Here is a 19,462-nt window from a genome sequence, read left to right on the forward strand (position 1 = left end):
AGCTCGCTGGGCTCTGACCTCGTTTTCAGCACTGTGTGAGTATCTGTGTGTGTGTCTGCCACCCCACCCTGCTGCAAGGGGTCTTCCTGCCATTGTCCTACTTCCGTCTGTACTCCCAGCCCTGAATTTGCCACAAAGAAGGTGCCTAGTCAGTGTTTAATGGATGACTCTGAAGTGCTCATTTCTATCTAAATAAAGAGCCATTTCAGGGAAGGAACCAAGTTGTCTCCCCGCTCTGAGCCCTCCTCTGAAACAAGCAATGAATGCTTGTTGAGTGAATGAATGACTGCAGCCCTCCTTCCCCAGCCCTTCAATGGACGCTGAAAACACATGGCCCGTCCCACTCCACCATGAGCCTCCCAAGGGGCTGGCAGAGTCACTTTTTCTGCAGATTCTGCCATGTTTTTATGCCTACATTGAAAAGTCAATGAGTGCGTGTGGCTATAGACTAGAGTGACCAACCACCCGGGACACTCCTGGTTTTACCCCTGAAAGTCCTGTGTCCTGGGGACCCCTCCATCCCAGGCAGACTGGCATGGTTGGTCACCCTATAGCAACTTTCTTCTCTCTGGGCCTCATTTGTTTCTCATTTTCATCTGCGAGAGTTGGATGTGGTCACTGTATATCAGATCTAAGATTTCAGGAATGGGCCAGAGGGGAAGAGGTGAGTCAAAGAAGGAAGATAGACTGGAGTTGGGATTTGCTGAGAAATCTTTATTTTTTACAGAGGATGTGGATCGGCACTGCCACCCAGGCCTTGGTCCTAGTTACTTGAAATAATCTGGAAAAAGAGAGGGGAAAAAACCCAGAATTGTCTAGTTAGGAGCACAGGCTCTGAAGCCATATGGAACTGGGTTCAACTCCCAGTCATGCCACTCGTGAGCTGTGTGACCCTGGGAGAGTGACTTGATCTCTCTGAGCCTCAGTTTCCTCATCTGTGTAACAGGAATAATCATAATACTTACCTCATGGGGTTTTTGATGAAACTATTAGTTAAGGTGCTCCCCCAAGTGCCTGGCACATGTTGAATCAGTCTATAAATGGTGGCCATGACTGTTTTCATGGACGTTATTAATCCTCCCTGATCATTCATTCCCAGATGAGCTTGGCGCTCTCCCTGGGGCCTGAGCATCCCTATCATGGCTCTCACCACACTTCTTCTTTTATTGCTCATTTAATCATCTGTCCCCCACGAAGCAGCCCTGTGACTCATCGCTTTATCCTCTCTGACAAGGAAAACCCTGGACCAGAGGAGGCACTTCATAAACACTTGTTGAAATAAGGAAGTTCAACAGTTCAAAGCTCCACCCAGAAGCCTTGGAGGTTCTTGGGGCCACACTGTAGCAGAAAACATCTCCAACATGCCCCCCCGAATGTCCCGAAGGGCCCCTCCCCCACTGACCTTCCAGGACCCTCTCAGCCCCTCGGGATCTGCTGTTCTCACCATCCCCCAGCACCTCTCAGAAGAGCCAGCACCTGGAGCCCTCCCTTCCTGCATGCCTCCCTGCTCACCTCCTCGATCCAGTCATTGAAGGCTGAGATTCGCGTGAACACTGTGGGCTTCTTGCGAGTATTGCAGCCCCAAGAAGATACAAAGCTGGTCACACCATGGACCTGCCAGGAGCCATCCTCTGCGGGGCAGTTGAGGGGTCCTCCAGAGTCACCCTGGAATGGTCAGAGAACAGTGGGGGCCTGATCCATGTCTGGGCTTTAAGGAATTGGTTCTGACTTTGGGGATTTCCAGAAACCCCCATATTACTTAACCTCTCTGAGCCTCAGTTTGCTCATTTATGATGGGGAATAGTATCCGTCTTACAGGATCCTGTGAGAATTAAGTGAAATGATAGATATGTGCTCTTAGCACAATGCCTAGTAGGGAAGCAATCAATAAGTGGTGGCTCCCATTATTAGTACCACAGTTAATTATTAATATTATTGTTCATACTCACTTATAATACAATGGTAGTATTGTTTAACTATAACTTCAGGACTACAGAGTTGAAGGTGACTTAGAGGTCATACTGTCAATATCCCCTGCCGTGCTGGTGGGGAAGCCTGAGGACCCAGTAGGGACAGCAACTTGCACCAGGTCAAGTCAGTTTGTGAGCTGGGACTAGAGTCCAGGTGTCCTGACTCCCAGGCCAGGGCTGCGTGTCTGGACTGTGCTGACTTCCTCCAAGTCCTGCCTGGCCTGGAGGCTGAATGGGACAAGCAGGCAAGATTCCTCCTCCACCTTCCAGGCAGATGGCAGAGATATCCCGGGGCCCCTGCCCAGCTGAGGGGCTGCAGCCCAGGAGAGCTGACTCACATTGCACCCAGAGCTGGAGTCCCCGCCGGCGCACACCATGGTCTTCTTCACGCTGCTGCCCCACCAGTCCCACCTGGAGCAGTGCACATAGTCCACCACAGGCAGCAGGGCCTCCTGCAGCTTGTCCGGGAGTGGCCCCCCAGCTGTGGGGATAGAGCGTGCTGAGTCTGGGGTCATGGGGGTGCAGGACTTGGGCCGGGGTCTGGAAGTCAGAGCTGGGAGCCCCGGAGTGGGGTGGGGGGTTTGGGGCAGGCAACTCTTCTAATCTGATGGGGACTCTCCTCCCACCAGGTTATATGGTCCTGTCTGCTTTGTCCACCAAAACGTCCCCAGCACCTGGCACACAGGAGGCACCAAAAATTGTTCAATTGAACACATTCATGTTTGGGAGGATGCAGGGAGAAGGCTGCCCCTGGAGGAGGAATGGGAGAAAATGCAAGGACCAGTGCTGGTGTGGCCCTCTACCTCCAGCCCCCAGGCCCTATCTTCTTGCCACTATCCCTGTGACCGCTGGAGGGATCAGCACGTACTGTAGAGACGGCCCCAGCCACTGATGTAGCAGGGCGCCTCATTGGGCAGGATGTCGCCGGCGGGAGGGAGGGAGGCCACCTGGACCGCATCTCCCAGCTGGGCACTGCGCGAGAGCTTGACGAGGGCGATGTCATTGCTGGGGAGAAGGGAGGAGTCATGGGGAGCCTGATCCTCCAGCCAGACTACACCCCATCCCCCAGCTTTTGCTTCAGATATTCCCTGAGGGGATGCTCCAGCCGCTCTTTTTCCCTCCAAATCCCATGCATTCTTAGGCTGAGCAACTTCAGGGAGCCCTCCCGGCCCCTTCAGTCTACACTGACTCTCGGCCTTCCAAAGGGTCCTCAGCTTCTACCCCAGTGGTGCTCACACTTCAGCTGCATCAGAGTCCCTGGAGGGCTTGTTAAAACGCAGGTTGCTGGCCCCTCCCCTAGCGTTTCTGATGCAGTGGGTCCGGGTGGCGTCTGAGGAGTGACATTTCTAACAAGTTCCCCGGCGATGCTGCTGGCTGCGGCTGACCTGGGGACCAGGCTCTGAGAACCGCTGCTCTTGGCCCTCATCTGCCTGCTCATCACTCTAGTCTTTTCACTGGGGTCCGTTTTTTCTCTCCACTCACCCGAGGCCCGCGTGAGGACGGTCAGCGTCTTGGTCATCAGGCCCCTCACTCCTGCACTCACTTTCAGGGCTTCTGCCCACTTCTTTGACCCTCTCACCAGAAAAATGCTGAGCCACCCAGACCCACAATTTTGCATCTGTTTGAGGGGCTTAAGAAGCCCTGCTTTAGTGTTCTCACCCAGTGATTGCCTCCTGGACAAGGGGTCAAAACAAGGCCCAGAGAAAGGCAGTGACTTTTCCAGGCCACACAGCAACTTAGTGCTGGAGCCTGACCCTCAGGCCACTGCTCCTCCTTTTGTCACTGTGCCGGAACCAGGAAGCTCTGGATGAATGTCTGTCAAATGGAGGAACCTTTGGATTTAGGAGACAGGGTGCTAGAGGAGTTCTAGGTTCTGAAGCCAACCAGCCCAGTGGGCTTGGGGGAGTTCCTGCCCCTCCCTGGGTCCTGCTGCCCCTCTGTTGGGAGAGAGAGGTTTGCTGCAGATGGTTCTTTTTTTTTTTTTTTTTTAGGGAAGATTATCCCTGACCTAACTATTGCCAATCCTCCTCTTTTTGCTGAGGAAGACTGGCCCTGAGCTAGCATCCATGCCCATCTTCCTCTACTTTATACATGGGACGCCTACCACAGCATGGCCTTTGCCAGGCAGTGCCATGTCTGCACCCTGGATCCGAACCCGCGAACCCCAGGCCGCCAAGAAGCGGAACGTGCACACTTAAACCACTGCGCCACCGGGCCTGCCCCTGCAGATGGTTCTTAAAGGCTGTGCTGGCTCCGACCCTCAATGTGTGTGACCTGGACCCAGCCCCACTGTCCCTGGGAGTCTCCTCAGAGTCGGCTTTGGGTGAGGGAGGGATGAGTGTAGGAGCCCCTGGGTCACTCACCCACAGGCCACGCAGTTGGGGTTCCAGAGTGGGTGCACAAAGAGGTCCCCGGCGTTGATGGGGATCACCTGTTCGGGACCCTCCTCCTCCGCCCGGTCATACTCGCCCAACACCACCTGGTAGCTCCGGGAGCTCCTGCCAGTAGAAGCGAGGTCAGTTCAGGCTTGATTGGCCTCCCTCCCTCCCCTCTCAGAGTCACCCCCCTCCCTCCCCCCCGGCCTGCCTGGGTCTTACACAAGGACAGGGGCAGGTGAGAGAACTCACGAGATGCAATGGCCCGCGGTTACCACCCAGTCAGGGGCAATGAGGCTGCCGCCACAGGTGTGGTAGTAGGCTCCCTCCTTCTCATACTGCAGGGAGACCTGGTGGCCAGGGAGGGAGGAGCCTGAGTGGTCTAGGCCCCACAACAAGGGCTGCTACCCGTGGCTGTATAGGTTGCACATTATACAACTCTAGAGGGCATCATTCATGCAGAAAAGAATGATACCCTCTAGAAATCTGCAGTGCCCAACCTACACAACTGCTCATGGCGACCCTGTCCCTTTTCCACTAGGATAACATTCTGACTCTCCAAAGCTGTCCAACCCCCAGCCCCGTGAACTCCCTGGGACTTCAACTTGTCTGCCCTCAGGATATCTCCAAACCTTCTGTCTCTTGAGAGCCCCAAGGCCCTCTGTTCCATCAGGCCCCCAGTTCCTCTGAACGTCAGTTCTTTCAAGGCCTCTTGGGCCCTCTCAGGTCAACCCTCCCTGAGTCCTTTTCCTCTCTCTCATTTCCTACATTCTGATTTTCAAAAGCTCCCTCCAAACCAAGAATTGGCAAACTACAGCCCGTGGGCTAAATATAAATTGTTGTATGTAAGATTATTGGACAATAGTCACGCTTATTCATTTGTATGTCATCTGTGGCCACTTTCATGCTGCAATGGCAGAGTGAAGTCATTGCAATCGAGACCATATGGCCATTTACTCTCCGGTCCTTTATGGAACAAGTTAGCTGGCCCCTGCTGCAGACCAGTGCCATTGATAGAACTTCTGTGATGATGGAAATGTTCTCTGCCTTGGCTGTCCAATATGGTAGCCACTAGCCACATGTGGCTATTGAGCGTTTGGAATATGACCAGCATTGAGCAACTGAATTTTTAACATTAATTTTAATTAATTTAAATTTCAACAGCCACATATGGCTAGCGTTATGGCTGGTGTGTTAGCACAGCGAGTCTGGCCCTCTGTGCCTCCCTCCACTGATCTCTGTCGAGCCTTTCATCCCTCTTTTGCTCTCAGAGCATATAGCCCTGTTGGATAATTCGAGGAGTCTAGAAATGCATCCCCCCAGATCTCCCCACCTAAACACAGTGCCTGAAATTGCATTATCAGTGCACCAACCCCCTGAGTTCAGCACTGCCCTCGCCCCAGATTCCACTCCTAACTTGCAAACCGCCCAGTGAGGATGAGAGTTTGAACGGGCAAAACTGCCACAGGAAACAGATCGTCCAAGGGTCTCCTGGCCTTTGGAAGCTGAAGTGGATACTGGAAGCAAAGCCACGGCGTCAGGACTGGATGCCCGACAGTCAGGGCACGGAGGGCAGAGTCCACGGTGGGAAACAGCACAGCTGGTTCTGCTCTTACCTGCCAGGGCCAGCTGTAGGGCACCGCGTCCTCGCCGTTGACAACACGCGAGGAGGGTCGCTGGGAAGCTTGGCCAGAGCCTGAGGCTGGAGGAGAGAGTAGAGGTGCCAATCAGCCAGAGGGTCCTCAAAAGGAAAAAATTCTGAGGCACAGTCCTGGCTGTGCCACAAACTGGCACGTGACCCTGTGCAAGCCCCTTTTCCCCTCTGGACCTCGGTAGCCACATATGAACAGTGAGCATCTGGAGCAGAGCAGGGGTTTCCAGAGTCCCAGGAATCCAAAGATGGAGATGAAGATGTGGCTTCTGTCCGTGGCAGGACTGAAGGGGTTAATACAATTGGCAGAGTGCCTGGCGCCCATTGAGCCCTGGAGGAGTGACAGCTATCGTCATGAAGACTGGAGGCTTTGGAATAAGACTGCCTGGCTTCAAAACGCAACTCTGCCTCTTGTTCTAGGGAGGGCTATTTTACCTCTCTGAGGCTCAGTTTCCCCATTGTAAAATGGGGACAATAAGAGTACTGGCCTCCTGGGGCTGTTGTGAGGATTATGTGAGCTAATGTAAGAAAAAAATCCTGAGCATTCTGCTTGGCGTAGAGTAAACACTTGAAAAACATTATCTGTTACCGTGACTGTCAGTCAAGGGAGGCTGCTTGGAGGAGGCAGCCCTGAGCTGGAATGTAAAATGGCAGAGAGATCAGGAAAAAGCCAGACCACAGGATTAGGAGCGGGGTAGGAGCAGCGTGAGAGGAGAGTTGGAGGGTTAAGCAGAGGAGCAGAAATTCCATCCCAAGCAGTCTAACCAGTGCCCAAGCTCTTCACCACCAGACCTTTGCAGCTAGGACTCCCACCGCAGCCCTTGGGGCCCTCAGGCTTTCTCCTGCACCGGTCCATCCACAGCTTCCCCTCCGTTCTTCTGCTCCAGCACCAAGGAGAAAGCCCCCACGATTATGCCCCAGGGAAAGCTGAAACCCCTGCTAACCAGGTGTTGGGTTCACAAGACCCAGGGTGGTGGCAGATTTTAAGGGCCCCTGGCCCAGTGCAGCACAGGTTGGGGTCTTACCAAGGGCCACAAATAGGAGGGAACTCAGCAGCCGGAGCATCATGAGTTTTGAGATAGGGAAGGGACACAGATTCTAATATAAGGCAGGAGGCAGGTGGTGGGGGCTGGAACAGGTGGTAGCACACCCGGTCTCCCATAGTCCAAGGCCAAGGCCCCCATCCACTGCAGACTGGGGAGTGACCTGGAGTTTCTTCCAACATGTGGCTGCACAGGTGGCATCAATGGCCGGCTGATAAAAGGGGAGGGGGAAGGAGAGGTTACATCAGAACAAGTCAGCCTCTTCCAGGAAAGAACACGGGCTCTGGAACTGGTCAGAGCTGGGTTCAAATCCTGCCTCTACCACCTCCAGGCTCTGTGACCTTGGTCACATGGCTCAACTTCTCTGAGCCATAGATCTCTCATCTCTAATGTGGGATTAATATTAGTATCCACCTCAATAAAAAAAAGTTTGTTGAGCACTTTCTCTATATCAGGCTGTCCATAAATAAGACAGGATCCCAGCTCTCCTGGAGCTTGAGTCTAGTAGGGAAGACAATGACGATCAATAAAAATAATAAAGGCCATTTCTGATTGTGGTGGCAGGTGCTATGGAGAGAAGGAAATGTGGGTGCCTTGGGTAGGAATGGGAAGAACTCGTTCAGATGGGGGCCAGGGAGGGTGACATTTGGGCAGAGGAGGTAGTGTTTGATTGAGTCCTACAGGATATGTGAAAGCCAGCCGTGCGAAGCCCTGAAGGGAGAGTGCTCAGCTGGAGAGGATGGCAGGGGCACAGGTCTGGAGGCTGGAATGGGCTTGGCTTGTTCAAGGAGAAGGGGGTCAGGATGGCTGGAGCATAATGGGTAAAGTGGAGAGCAGTGGGGACTGAGGTCAAAGCAGAGGTGTCTCCTAAAGCTGAATCCTCACGTGACCCAGCAGTTCCGCTCCTAGGTCTAGAGCCTCGAGAAAATCTTGCACATGTGCCACAAGAGGCCCAAGAATGTTCCGGCAGCCACGTCCTCCATCCTCAATAGCAAAACCCTAGAAACAACTCAAAGGTCCATCAAGGTAAGTGGATGAACATATGCAGTATATTCATAGGATGGAATATTATTCAGTAGTCAAAAAGAATGAATCACAGTGATGTGCCACAATGTAGATCATTCCTAGGAATGTAAATTAAGAAAAAAAGTCCCAGAAGATTAAATGCAATTTAGGGGCCGGCCCCGTGGCCGAGTGGTTAAATTCGCGAGCTCTGCTGCGGCGGCCCAGTGTTTCATCGGTTCAAATCCTGGACACAGACATGGCACCGCTCATCAAGCCATGCTGAGGCAGCGTCCCACATGCCACAACTAGAAGGAGCCACAACTAAAATACACAACTATGTACGGGGAGGCTTTGGGGAGAAAAGGGAAAAAAATAAAATCTTTAAAAAAAAAAGTTTAAAAAAATGAAATAAATGCAGTTTCATACTCTTTTTATAGAATTAAAAACAACTGAAATTTTTAAATATACTTTTTTTTTTTTAGGAAGATTAGCCCTGAGCTAACTGCTGCCACCAATCCTCCTCTTTTTGCTGAGGAAGACTGGCCCTGAGCTAACATCTGTGCCCATCTTCCTCCACTTTCTATGTGGGATGCCTACCACAGCATGGCTTGTCAAGTGGTGCCGTGTCCGCACCTGGGATCCGAACCGGCGAACCCTGGGCGGCCGAAGCAGAACGTGTGCATTTAACCCCTGTGCCACCGGGCCAGCCCCTAAATATACTTTGTAATGAATAGAAATAGGTGAATAAAACTGTATAAAAAGGCAGGTAAATGCAAGATGGACATAGGATTCTGGATGATGGTTGGCTCGAGTCTGGGGTGGGGACGAAGAGGACAGGTTAAACGTTGCTCCGGGTTCTAGTTTTGTTTGGGCTTTACTGAAGGTTAATTGACAGACAGCAAAATTCACCAGTTTTACTTGTAAAATTAATGTTTTGACAAACACGTACAGTCGTGTAACCACTATCACAATCATGATATAGAACATTGTAATAACCCCGAAAACTTCCCTCCTGCCTAGTCACTTTCATCCCCCCTCCACACCTGGCCCTCGGCAACCAGTGATCTGCTTTCTGTCGTATGGTCTTGCCTTTTCTAGAATCTTCATATACAAGCGGACGTGTACGGTATGCCTCTTTTGTTTCTGAGCAATTTTCATTCAGCGTAATACTTTTGAGATTCATCCACACTGTTACGGTAGACGTGGCTTTGAATAACTACATTATTTAAAATAACTATGTGTCTAACTAAAGAAAAGTGGCCCATGAGTGGACTAATGACCTGAAACAGTAAGAGTATGTCACAGACTGAGGATTACAATTAATCCAATTCTGTTCCCTGAAATCCAAATTGAGAAAGAGAGAGACTAAGAAAAAGCAGGGGTTGGGGGGCAGACCCTGTAGGGCTCTCTGCAGGTCAGGTAATGAGGAGCTGGGTCTTTAAGCACAGAGAGAAAGCCGTGGTGGTGGGAGGTGAGGAAGTAGAAGGACCTGGGATCTCACTTATACTTTCAAAAACTCTCTTCCTGGGGGCTGTGTGAAGGATTTTGGGGTGAGAGTGAGGGGGGCCAGCTGGAGCTGTTTTGAGGGTGCAGCAAAGCTCGTGTTACCAACTCAGTGTCCAGCCCTCCTTTGGGCGCCTACATTTTGGAAGCACAGAGGAGGGCAATGGTCAGCCACTTGCAATGGCTCCCTGATGGAAGGGCAGACATCAGGGGCAGGTTTTGTATCAGGAGGGTACCTGCTCCCACCACACGCACAGCAATGTGTGCACCCGCAATAGCCTGGACCTGTGGAAAGTGTGGACACAACGGAAGCAGCTGCGAAAATCCTTCAAACTGTGTTAAAAATAGCCGTGCCCTCCCTACATCCTGTTCCCCATGGGCCTGGACATGTTTGTTTGCTCAGCTTTGAAGCTCAGAGCCATTTCCCAGACCCTGAGCTGAGCGAGAAAGAGGGAGGGATTGAGGAGGTGGCTGGAGAGTGGAAGGGGCAGGTCACACAGTCCCAGATTCCAGTGCGGAATGTCTGAAAGACAGGGCCTAAGAGATGATCCGAACTGTCTCTTCTATCTGACAGATGGGGAAATTAAGACCCGGAGACCAGCAAGGATTGGCTGAAGGCCCCCTGCGTGGCGCTGCCTGTCCTGACAGCCAGGTGCCCCGCGTGTGGGGAAGGCCCACCCTCCCTCCCTCAGCTTCACACAACAAGCCTCCTCAGCCTTTATCCAGTGGCCTTGAGCAGGTCTCAGCCTCTCTGAGGGCTCTGCAGACAGACACGCGGTGACCCTGGCCTCTGCCGGGTCCCAAGGGAGATGGACCCTCAGGGACGACTCTCCCATCGCAATCCCTATCGGGTCATCTTACCCTCCAGGCCTCGTGGACACCCTGTCAGCTGCACTGCCGTGTCACCCTCTGGGGGATTTCTGGCCTCAGAGCACCTGGAGCAAAATCCCTACAGATGAACCTCCCGTCGACCCCCAGGAAGAGGGAGCTGGCCTGGGAAGTGCAGGGGCCAGATCTTCAGTAGGTCTCAGCCTAAAGCAAAGCAGGTCACGTCCTGAACGAACCGGGAGGTGGAGGTCCAGGCGGCAGGAAAGTATGGGGAATTGAGAGGCGGGTCTGGGGGTGGGGCACTGGGAAGCCTTTTTCTTGGGAGGCCGTTCCCGTTATTTCTCGTTCCCACCTGATGGAACCCTCGGCCAGGACAAAGCTTTCTTTTATTCGTGTGTGAATTTCCAATGCCTGGAAGGGGCCTGGCACATAGTAGGTACACAACAATACACACATGATGTTAAAGAGGCAACAAATGAAGGAGGGAAGCTAAAGGACTCTCCCGATGCCTGACTCTCCCTGCCCTAAAAGAACAGCTGAGCCTGACAGGCACGCAGGGCACATCTTCAGGCCGTCCCCTCGGGTGTCCCGGAGAAGCCTGGCAGCAGGGCGTGGCTGGATAGTGGTTCTGAACAGTAGCATTCTGGAGGATGTTCATAGATGTTCCAGGACAAAAGGACCCATGAGAATGAAGCCCCACAATGCCTTGTTCACAGCTGTGGGCTCAGCTCTCAGAACAGAGCCCAGTGGGCACTTGGTAAAGAATCAAAGGTCCAATGGACTGGGAAATATATGATCAAACCAAGTTCAAATGGTTCTTTTCTGCAGGACTTCTCAGAGCCTTTTAGGGACCAACGTTCACTGGGAATCACACACCGTGATCTTAAGTCCAGGACTCTCCAGTGCCTCATTGCCCTGTAATGAGGGGCAGCCCGGCCTCAGGGATAGGAAAGGAGGCCCTGGGTCAGGCAAGGGCCCCATCTGCCCTGCAGTGGCACCAAGAAGCCACTGAGGGGACCCAGAACAGGGACAGCATGCAGGTGCCTCTTGCCTCAAGGAAGAAATGTTGGGCAATGGTGCCAGGGAGGGGTGGGGGCAGGGACAGCCTTCTTGCCACAGCCAGGGCCATGCCTTTCTGGGGCTGAGCAGGGGTTGGCGGGGAGCCCCCGGCTGCTGGGGGGATGGTGGTGAAGGAGGCGCTGGAGGTGTGACTCTCCTGCCCGTCCCCCTGCTCTTATTCCACTGCCCTCCTGGCACATACATATTCAGCAGATATTTATCAAACACCTAGTAGATTCCAGGCGCTGTCCTGGTCACTAGGGGTCCTTCTGCAGAGGTGACAGACAAACCCTCCCGAGCTCACAGCCAGCAGGGGGAGTGTCACAACAAGAACTGGGTGTCAGTCTGCTGGATTCTCTCCATCTGCACTCCACCAGTCCCACCTGCCCTGTTGGCCGACCTGATGGACAGCATCAGTGGGCTCCTCTGTCCTCTGGGTTTGGCTCACTCAATGGAAGGTGCCAGCAGGAGACTGGAGGAGAGGAAGAGAGAGCGGGTGGGGGACCTATTCGCCAGTGGCCTCCCTGCCAGGCCTTGGGTTTGCAATGGCTGCATTCCGCCTGGCTCCTATCGGGTGGCCTTGTCCTTTTCCCACAGCTCTTATCTCTGGGCTGTTAGCTGTGTCCTCCCCTTGCCCCTTCAGGCCAGGGGTGGTGTCAGCGCCCCACTGCTGATAGCCTTGAGACGTTTCATCATCCCGTGCTGGTTTCTCCAATCCTGTCTGCACTTTTCTTAAATGTTCCTCAACAACCACGCATAAACTAAGATAGAAATTTACTTCCCTCTAACTTCAAAGTCCAGGCTGGCATTGCAGCCTTGCCCTGTGAGGTCATCTGCTCTCTTCGTCTCGTGGCTCCTCCTCCCCGGGGTGCGCCCTCACCCACAAGGCACGTGTTATGGGTGCAATTGTGTCCCTCTCCTAATTCCTATGTTGCAGTCCTAACCCCAGTACCTCAGAATGTGACCTTATTTGGACATGGGGTTGTTGCAGATGTAATTAGTTAAGATGAGGTCATTAGGGTGGGCCCTACTGCAATATGACTGGTGTCCTTACAAAAAGGGGAAATTCTGACACAGAGAGACACACACGTAAAGGGAAGAGAGCCTCCTGCAGGCCAAGGAGAGGGGCCTGGAACAGATCCTTCCTCATAGAGAAGGAACCAGCCCTGTTGACACCTCCATTTCAGACTCCCAGCCTCTAGAACTGGGAGAGGACACATTTCTGCTGTCTCAGCTACCCAGATTGTGGCCCCAGGAATCTAAGGCAGCATCGAACACTTCCTACGCCACACCCATGTTCCAGACAGAGAAAGGGAGAGGCAAGCGCGTACTCCATCTTTAACCGCCCAACCTGGGATCTGCGTACATCTCTCCTGACCATGCTGGGAAATCAGCACGTGGCCTCCCTCCCCTGCTGCCTGGGACCTGGGGAAATGCCCTGCGCCCAAGGAACACAGCTCTCACCAGGGTAGAAAGGGAAGATGGATACTGGGCGCAGCTACAGGTCTCTGGGACCAAATGCCACAAATGTCCCCAGATGCACACAGCAGGAAGCCCTAAGATAAACAGTTAGGAAGCTTATCACCTCACAGAACTTGACTTCAAGTCCAAAGATGGGGGGGCCACAGGGGAGGGCACCAGGCTTCAGCATCTCTTCCCTGCTGTTCCCATGGCCCCGCCCTGCACAGGCTGCGGCTGGCTTCCTCCTCAGGGCTCCTGACTGCCTGTGTCAGCCAGTCAAGCCAGAAAACAGAAATCTCTCTTCGAAATGGAGGGAATATAATCCAGGGAATTGGTTCCCCAGGTGTGGAAAGTGCTGAGCGACAGCAGGGAAGGTGGAGGAACACAAAGGTCAGCCCCAGCTGCCTCCCAGGCTGGAGGGACAGAGGGAGGATGAGTTCAGGGCGCCCAGGCCCGTCCACTGGGAGCCACAGAGGAGGTGAAGGGAGAGAAATACTCTGGTTTTTCTCTTCCTCCCACCCTCCAATCTCCCGCCAGTGCCTCCCATTGGCTGAACCCAGCTGGAAACCAGCTGTCACCGGCTTCTGGGAAATCCAGCCTGCAGGAGTCAGTCTCCCCACCCCCCTGCCCAACCGGGATACAGTGAGGAGTAAACCTGAGGATGGAGGTTCAGTGGGAGGCAAGGGGAGAAATGGGACTGGAGACCTCTGCAGGGCAGGTGCCTCAGAGCAACAGGGGGCCTTTGAAGGGTTTTCAACAAGAGAATGATGAGAGCCAATGTACTTTTCAAACTCTCTCTCTGACTGCCGAGTGGAAAATAATTTAAAGAGGAAGAAGCATACCAATGGGGAGACCAGCTGGGATTCTATAGAAGTCGTCCAGGTAACCACGGTGAAGGCAGTGGAGAAGCAGATGGGCTGAGGACGAGGGAGGTGCTCGAGAAAGATGGAGCCTGGAACCGCCAGGGAACCACGCTGGACATGCACAGACGTGGCAGGCCAACCCAATTCTGTGTCCTGGATACACGGCCACTACGTGGGGCGCTGCTGAGTCTGTGCGTGTGTGTTTGTGCGTGCATGCACACAGTGGCTGTGTATGTACCCCACCCCATGTGCACTGAGCGGCTGCCCGCTGTGTGTGAGTCCCCACGTGGCAGCCATGGGAGTGCATGTTCTTAGAAGGCTCTCAGCCACAAGAACAGACAACTCCATTAAAAGAGACTTAAGTGGTGGCGGTTTTCTCACCTAACCAGAGGCAGAGGGGAGGATAGGTCCCGGCTGGTTAACTCATCGGCACAGTGATGCCAGCTTGGACCCAGGCTCTTGCCATCTTTGTGCTCTGCCAGCCTCAGTGCATTGGCCTCTCCTCCTGGGCTGCCTCCTTCACCGTCCTGGGAGCAGACCTGGAGATGATTTGAGTGCAGGTAGCTTATTTGGGAGGTGATCCCAAGGAGCACATGCAGGGTAGTAGGGAGGTGAGACAGGGAAGGGAAGGAAGCCAAGACGGGGTGCGCTAATGGACGACTGGGGCTCCATCCACTAGGGAACTCTGGGAGCATATGCCTCTGAGTTGCCCAGTCTACGTGTGAGCAGGCTGCATGTGTGTCTTCCCGGACACATTCCCTGAGAACACCTAATGTGCACAGGTTAGGATTACTCACATGCACGTCTCCATCATGCCCGGGGCGTGGTATGTGAGCACATGCTCAGAATTTGCATCCTGGCTCCCCCAGTACACCCACACACACACCAAAGCACACACACGTGGGACTCACATGCACACTGCAGAGTACACACACACGGGGCTCACATGCGCCCTGCAGAGCACACACACGCAGGGCTCACATGCACACTGCAGAGCACACACACACAGGACTCGCACACTGCAGAGCACACACACGCAGGGCTCACATGCACACTGCCGAGCACACACATGCAGGACTTGCACACTGCAGAGCACACACATGCAGGGCTCGCACACTGCAGAGCACACACACGCAGAACTCACATGCACACTGCAGAGCACACACACGCTGGGCTCACATGCGCCCTGCAGAGCACACTCACGCAGGGCTCACATGCGCACTGCAGAGCACACACACGCAGGGCTCACATGCACACTGCAGAACACACACCTCCTCCCCATAAAACAAACAAACATCTCAGTCTTAGTCTGTTAGGGTCTCTATAACAAAATGCCGTGGACTCAGTGGCTCAAACAGCAAACATTATTTCTCACAGCTCTGGAGGCTGGGAAGTCCAGGATCAAGGTGCCGGCAGAGTCGCTGTCCTGGTTTGCAAAAGGCCGTCTTCTCGTTGTATCCTCGTGTGGCCAAGAGCAGAGGGCAGGGACACAAGCTCCCCTGTCTGTTCTTAGATGGGCACCAGTCCCATTCATGAGGGCTCCACCCGCGTGGCCTCATGACCTCTCAAAGGTCCCGCCTTCCAATATCATCACCTTGGGGGCTAGGATTTCAACATATCGATTTGGGGAACCACAAATATTTAATCCATAACAACCTCTCACTGCTTCTTACGCTGAGCTTTGGCTTGGGCCTGGCAGAGGCTGGAGGTTTAAATATTTCTGACAAGAACCTCACCTTAGGAACCCCGCCTATGGGGAATTACTGGCAGAGGTTGCCTCGCAGGCACGGTGACACGAGGCAACTGGAGCAGCCCCTTCTGGAGTTCACCAGGACGTTCCAACCCAGGATGCAAGCTCTCAAATTACCAGCAGGGGGTGCCAGAGAGCCACAACTGTCTCGTTCAGGTTTTTGGTGTTTTTTTTTTTCTCCTAGCAGGTTGCCTGGTTTGTGTAAGGGTGTGTCTCTAGGCATGTCTGAAGGAGAGGACAGGTCTCAAGGATTCCTCATGGAAGTTTAGCTGAGTGTGACGGGCGTGCTCACCACCAATTCTAGGCACTGCCTCACCCAGGCTCCAATGCCCTGACACAGCACTGGTGCTCAGTTCATGTTAGATGTGTGGTGGATAAATGGATGGGTGGGTGGACGGATGGGTGATTAGGAGAATAAAGAGAGAGAAACTGACTCAAGAGAAAAAAAGGTGAAAAGAGAAGAATGGGGAGAAGGATGGAGAGCAGCCTGATCAGGGTGGAATCAGGGGAAAAGAGAACTGCAAGGAAGGCACATGGCAAACAGGAGTCCAGGGTGGTGGGTGAAGGGGCGCGGTGCTGTTCCCCAGCCTCGTGCCCTGACGGAAGTGTCTCTTCTCCCGGATGCTGCCCACCACTGCCGCAGCAATGCTCCCCATCTTTCCAGGCAAGTTGGGATTGGCGCCTTCTTCAGGAAGGCCTCCCTGAGCCCAGAGTTGGGGTCAGTCCCTCTTGCCTTTCTGCTCCCACACCTCTGGCGGATGCTGCTGGGGCCCCTCTGTTCTGGCTAAAATATGGGCAGTGGAGGCAGACAGACCCAGGTTCTTTTTTTTGGGTTTTTTTTTTAAGATTTTTAAAAATTTTTCATTTTTCTCCCAAAGCCACCCGCTACATAGTTGTGTGTGTTTTTTTTTTTTTTTTTTTTTTTAGTTGTGGGTCCTTCTAGTTGTGGCATGTGGGATGCCGTCTCAGCATGGCCTGGTGAGTGGTGCCATGTCTGCACCCAGGATTCGAACCAGCGAAACCCTGGGCCACCGAAGCAGAGCACAGGAACTTAACCACTTGGCCACGTGGCTGGCCCCCCAGGTTTGGTTTGAATTCAAGCTCAACTATTGTGTGACCTTGGCCAAGAGACCTAACCTGTCTGCACCTCAGTTTCTTCAACTGGGGTAACCCCAGTGGCCCCTCACAGGGCTTCTGTGAGAATGTGAGCAGGGCGCAGGGCTTGGCCCACAGAAAGCTCTGAACGGGAGGTGGCAGTTGTTACTCCTGCATTCCAGAGAGTCCCAACCTAAAGTGGTCTGTCCCCTCAGCGAGCTGTTTGCCTTGATTTGGGTTCAGGAAATACTGTCATCAAAATGGATAGTGAACACCACTGGTCAACACACATAAGCTCCCTGAAAACACTCATCTTTGCTTAATTCATTTTTTGACGTGTACAAGAATATTTATCTCAGTGTTGCTTGAAATAACAAAATGTAACTGGAAACAACCTAAATGTGTATCGGCGGGAGAGTGGATGAATTGTGGTATATTTGTAGAATGCAATACTAGATAGTGAAAATGATTGAACTTGAGCTACGTGTATCGACGTGGAGAGATCTCAAAAGCGTTTCATTGAGTGAAGAAGCAAATTACAGAATAATACATTCAGAATAATCCCATAATATATAACATTTCAAAGCATGAAAATCAATGTTATGCCATACGGTAATGTGTAGGAATAGGATAAACTTGGTAGCAAAGATCATCAGAGATCAGGATGGTGACACCCTTCAAGGAGTAGGGGAGTGGGGCTGACAAGGGCTCACATGGCTTCGACTCTATCTATAAGCTTAATTTATCTTTGAGTTCCTTGCATATGGTGTGAGACCTTCTCTGTTTGGATCTCCACAACAACACTGAGTGTGAATATGATGAAGAAACTGAGGTTCAGGGAGGCAAGATAAAGTGCCCATGCTTAGGCAGCCTCTGAGCGACAGAGGTAGGAATCGAACCCAGGTTTCCCGACCCCAGCCACCCTCCTGTGCAAGCAGGCTGCTCATGTTTACTGAACTGCTGGCAGTGGTCTCAGGGACCAAGAAGGTGTCAAGGAGCCGGGGCAGAGCAGCTGAGCTCTGCCAGGCTGGGCGAGGAAGGCAAGGTCTGGACCCCTGGGGTTCAGGGCTCAGCCCAGGCCTGGAGGGGGCTTGGGCCCAAGCCATACCCATGGGATGTTTCCTGCCTTCCCGTCTGTTTCCTGGCGCTCTCCTGGCTTGGACAGGGTCTCTGTGGCAGTGACTGGAGGCCTCCAAGCTGGCTCTCCTGTTCCTGCAGCCTCTCTCACCTCCCAGCCCAGCATGGGCATCCCGGGGATACAGGCAGGAGGACGGACACAGAGTGAGCTCCAGTCCTGAGGAGACCCCAGGCTTCCTGACCGGGGACCTCAGCTGTAGACTCCAAACCCTTCAGGGACAGAAGTGTTCCTGTCATTCGTTCTGTCCTCCTTCCTTCATTCAGAGAACCCACTGAGTCCCAGGGCCTGAGCGGGGCCCTGGGGAGACAGGGCTGAGAAGACCCTCCTGCCCTCCCGGGGCTCGGGGTCTGCTCGGGGGGTCACACGTGTCCACAGATAAGTACCTACTGGAAATTCAATACATGTTTGGACTGAAGTAGATGAAAACTACCCAATAAAATGTCAGCACTGACAGGGCTGCTGGAGACCAGCCTGTGTGGCCCAGGGGAGGCTGTGACTTGCTCGGTTCCAGAGCGGTCCGATGGCACGACAGAAACCAGGACCGGAACTCCACACTCAGTCCGGGGCTCTTTCGACTGCGGCCCACCTCTGCTTTTTTAAAGTTGATGGTTGTGAAGTATTTCAAGCATATAGAAAAGTTTAAAGAGTAGTACCGCGCCCCTTGGGGGCCCACCACCAAGCTTTGTCACGTCTTCCCCGTGGTCGTCGGCGCCTCCCCTGCCGGCCTGAACCAGCTGCTCTCCTTGCTAACTGGGATGTGTTTCTTTCATGGGCTCCATGTAAGAGCATCTTTCAAAAGAGGCTGTGAGGTGTTTTCTGACACCAACCAGTTCAGTTCTCCGACACGCATGGGTACTCAACAGTTCCATTCGTTTCTGGCACCATCCACCTGGTTCCAGCACCAGATCCCACAAGCTGAAGGGCTCAGTCCTACAAGACTGTCCCCCCTTCAGACACCAGTCACAAGTCCTGGGGGCCCCTCCGTACTTCTGACCTACCACCTATAAATTGGGGGTCCCCACAACCCCCTCCTCAGGTTTGATAATTTTCTAGAACTCAGGCAAACACTTTATACATGTTTACCAGTTTATTATAAAGCAATCAAATGAACAAGGAGATGAAGAAAGACACAGGGCGAGGCCCAGAAGTGTCCTGCGCGCATCATGTAAAGACTTGCGGACGCCGTTAGTGAGAACGACAGGCCTGGAGCGGGCTTCAGAGGCGATTTGGTCCACCCTCCTCTTTTCTAGGCAGGTAAACTGAGGCCCAGGTCATTCAGAAAATTAACAACACCACTAGGCCTAGAACCCAATTTCTTCATCCGTTGGATACAAACAGGCAGATTTATTGAGAATTTACAACATGCCGAGGGGTCAACCTTGTGGGACAGGGGTTCATATAATCCCCCCTTTACAGATGAGGAATTTGAGCATCAGATAAGGGGAGTAACTTGCCCAAGGTCCCACAGCTGAAGGAGCCAATGCAGAGCTGGCGTGAAGCAGAACCACACTGCTGAATTCCTCTCTGGGAAGACAAAGGCTTCACCTCACGATGCTGTTGAAAGGATCCAGCCATCTTTTTTCTTTTTTTTTTTTTCCTGAGGAAGCTTAGCCCTGAGCTAACATCTGCCACCAATCCTCCTCTTTCTTCTGAGGAAAACCGGCCCTGAGTTAACATCTGTGCCCATCTTCCTCTACTTTATATGTGGGACGCCTACCACA

At 53.0% G+C, this 19,462-nt stretch overlaps 1 protein-coding gene across 2 annotated transcripts; it reads right to left on the bottom strand.

Annotated features, from left to right (window-relative positions):
* Nucleotides 1–693: 693 nt before the first annotated feature.
* LOC103558480 (chymotrypsin-like elastase family member 3B) lies at nucleotides 694–7,093 on the bottom strand. Of its 2 annotated transcripts, none has more exons than XM_070598950.1 (8): nucleotides 7,022–7,093; nucleotides 5,962–6,047; nucleotides 4,598–4,695; nucleotides 4,334–4,468; nucleotides 2,839–2,975; nucleotides 2,309–2,451; nucleotides 1,513–1,665; nucleotides 694–781 (listed from the first exon to the last, which is right to left on the bottom strand). In XM_070598950.1, exons 1-8 carry the CDS (start codon nucleotides 7,062–7,064, stop codon nucleotides 764–766), a joined length of 813 nt encoding a protein of 270 aa, XP_070455051.1. In that variant the 5' UTR covers nucleotides 7,065–7,093; the 3' UTR covers nucleotides 694–763. The 2 variants fall into 2 exon arrangements, with proteins under 2 accessions (XP_070455051.1, XP_070455043.1); XM_070598942.1 differs by lacking the exon at nucleotides 7,022–7,093 and adding an exon at nucleotides 6,789–6,867.
* Between the last annotated feature and the right edge of the window lie 12,369 nt (nucleotides 7,094–19,462).

The sequence above is a fragment of the Equus przewalskii genome, chromosome 2 (assembly GCF_037783145.1).
Source record: "Equus przewalskii isolate Varuska chromosome 2, EquPr2, whole genome shotgun sequence".
Taxonomy (NCBI): Eukaryota; Metazoa; Chordata; class Mammalia; order Perissodactyla; family Equidae; genus Equus; species Equus przewalskii.

Bases quoted from the DNA above. Each gene is read 5' to 3' on its own strand.
- LOC103558480 (XM_070598942.1), bottom strand. From the start codon at position 6,852: ATGGACCGGTGCAGGAGAAAGCCTGAGGGCCCCAAGGGCTGCGGTGGG. The intron at 6,048-6,788 runs GTCTGGTGGTGA...TCTCTCCTCCAG, and splicing joins TGGGAGTCCTAGCTGCAAAG to CCTCAGGCTCTGGCCAAGCT. The intron at 1,666-2,308 runs GTGAGTCAGCTC...TGACCATTCCAG, and splicing joins ACTCCAGCTCTGGGTGCAAT to GGTGACTCTGGAGGACCCCT.